The 2536-nt window shown below is 37.0% G+C and overlaps 1 protein-coding gene across 1 annotated transcript; it reads right to left on the bottom strand.

Moving 5' to 3' along the window:
- Positions 1-792: 792 nt before the first annotated feature.
- Positions 793-2296, bottom strand: LOC128041378 (uncharacterized). Its single transcript, XM_052631766.1, has 4 exons — positions 2162-2296; positions 1711-2080; positions 1535-1636; positions 793-1376 (listed from the first exon to the last, which is right to left on the bottom strand). Exons 3-4 carry the CDS (start codon positions 1559-1561, stop codon positions 930-932), a joined length of 474 nt encoding a protein of 157 aa, XP_052487726.1. The 5' UTR covers positions 1562-1636; positions 1711-2080; positions 2162-2296; the 3' UTR covers positions 793-929.
- Between the last annotated feature and the right edge of the window lie 240 nt (positions 2297-2536).

Below are 2536 nucleotides of genomic sequence, written 5' to 3'. Positions count from 1 at the left end.
TTTGGATTTAGCTTGCAGCAATACATGCAATTCAGAGGTTAAGAGACTAGATGGCTCAGATGCAAGCAAACACAGTTGAGTAAATTGCTCAACTTAAAGCAGAGGCAACATCGAGAGAAGCAGAGACTCAAAGAAAATATGAAGAACTCACTACACCAAAACAAACATTTAGCGGCGCTTTTTAGCGTCGCAAAAACTTTTAGTGGCGCTTCGTCATGCGCCGCAAATAACGCCGCTATTGAATGTGTCGTTAACTTTAGCGGCGTTTATAGAAACAAACGCCGCTAAAAGTCACGGCCTTTAGCGGCGTTTGTGAATTTAGCGCCGCTAAAGGTTATTATCTTTAGCGGCGCTTAAACCTAAAACGCCGCTAAAGAGCTTGACCTTTAGCGGCGCTTTCACTAAAAACGCCGCAAAAAAACATTAGCCTATAGCGGCGCTTTATTTACAAACGCCACTAGATACCTTGACCTTTAGCGGCGCTTTCAGTACAAACGCCGCAAATACATTAGCCTATAGCGGCGCTTTATTTACAAACGCCGCTATATATGTTGACCTTTAGCGGCGCTTTGGTCACAAACGCCGCTAAAAGACCTTGGCTTTTAGCGACGCTTTTTATGAAAACGCCACTAAATGCATTAATCTTTAGCGGCACTTTTCCCACAAACGCCGATAAATTGAGCAGCTTTATAAAAGAATATTTTATATATTTTTATACCACCTGTAACAAAAAATCAGAAGAAACTAAAATCTAAACCAACCGAAAGCAATAAATCTATATAACATTTAAAATTAAATGAATAATATATAATAAATTTCAATAAATGGAATAAAATTCATATTATTCTTACAAATATGTTAAAAGGTAAAATGATAATATAAAGTTAAAATGATAAAAAAATTTACACGATAGTCTAAGACGACGGTGGTTACGACTGTTGAAACATCTTCATCATATTCTGAAGCTGCTTCTGGAGTTTATCGTACTTTCTAGTCTGCTCTGCTTCCCTCTCTGCCGCTTCTACTTTTAGCTGTATCTGGAGTTCTTCATACTTCCGTTGAACCTCAGCTTCTCTCGCTGCTGCCTCCGCTTTAAGTTGTGTAATTTGCTCAACTGTTGTCGCTTGCATCTGAGCCATCTGGTCTCTTAACCTCTGGACTTCAGCTTGAGCCTGACCCCCCGAAGGCATGTATTGTTGCGAGCTAGATCCAAAATATTGGGTTGGGCTAACAAAAGATCCTTGAAATCGAACCCGACCGTACCTTTCAGAACCCAAAACATCAGTGATAATACGATTATCAATGTCTTCAATATGAACAGAACCATCACTGGAAGCAATCGCTTCGTACTCCGCTTTTTTATCCTTTAGTTTATCCTACAACAATAAATCACATTGTTAGGAACACAATATTTATTAAAAAAACAAATGCAACATAACTTAACAAAATTTGCATTACAAGAAATGAAATAAACAATTAGAAAATATACATTGTAAAATATTAAAACAAGTCAAATTGTATTAAGCAAACGTACCATAATTTCTGCAGCTTCAGGAGTCATAGGGTTCCCATCTTTCTTCCTATGTGTAATGTCAAAAAGTTGAAGGCGTCCAACTTTCTGACCGGACGACAGTTCCTATAATACAGTAGTAAAAATATTATTTGATAGAAAGTAATAAAAATCTGACAGAATTACAAAGTTCAAAATACCTCAGAGTGAGCTACACAAGCAAAACTTTTAGACCCAGCTGTGTGAGTGAATTTCTGTTTCTGCCTACTACATTTTCCAACTCGTTCACGATCCTACGTTATGAAATTATTAGTACGTTGATTAATAAATAATATAAACCAAAATTAAGATTGTTTTAGTAACACATACCTCTCCTTTCTTCGAAGTCCAAAATCTAACGACCTCTTCCCACTGATACCTTAGCATTCCTGGCGGGACATTTTGTAATCTCTCGTCCAGGGTTGTTTTTGTCTTAAAATAGTCTTTCTTTAATGTGCTCTTATGGTCTCTCCATCTTTTTCCCAATGCCTTTTTTACATAAGCATCGGAGACCTCTAGAGCAAATCTCGCCTACAAAGAACAGAAGCTAAGAAAGTTAATATAATTGAAACTTAAACCCAAGTATTATAAATGACATTAACGTTTTGTTACCTTAACGTTATCAAGAGCTTGGTTCTTGTTACTATCGGGCATTTGTCGCCATGTCTCAAAGTTAATTGGCAACATATTTGCATTCCGTGCTAGAATGCCTAAGTATCCTGCTAAAAGACGAGCTTCTGATCCAACAAGCTGACCAAAGCTATTACTGCATACTTTGACACGCTCGGCTGATCTAGCTCGTATAAATCCCTCAGTAGCGTACGCCCTCGAACTCTTCGCGTCCCACCATTTTCAACTGAAAAATTTTATATTGTTATAAGAATTTTAAAAATAAATAAACAAGAAGTCAACAAGCATTTAAATTAAATGTTAAAGTACTTTGAATTTCTGTAGGTTCCTCAGGTGTAATAGAAATATTCGAAGACC

The sequence above is a fragment of the Gossypium raimondii genome, chromosome 5, assembly GCF_025698545.1.
Source record: "Gossypium raimondii isolate GPD5lz chromosome 5, ASM2569854v1, whole genome shotgun sequence".
Taxonomy (NCBI): domain Eukaryota; kingdom Viridiplantae; phylum Streptophyta; class Magnoliopsida; order Malvales; family Malvaceae; genus Gossypium; species Gossypium raimondii.
The sequence above is the reverse complement of the archived record's forward strand: the minus strand, read 5'-3'. Positions and strand labels throughout refer to the sequence as shown.

Excerpts from the sequence above, each read along its gene's own strand:
- LOC128041378 (XM_052631766.1), bottom strand. The coding sequence starts at position 1,561 with ATGACTCCTGAAGCTGCAGAAATTATG. Across the intron at positions 1,377-1,534 it reads CTGAAGCTGCAGAAATTATG|GATAAACTAAAGGATAAAAA; the intron begins GTACGTTTGCTT and ends TTATTGTTGTAG.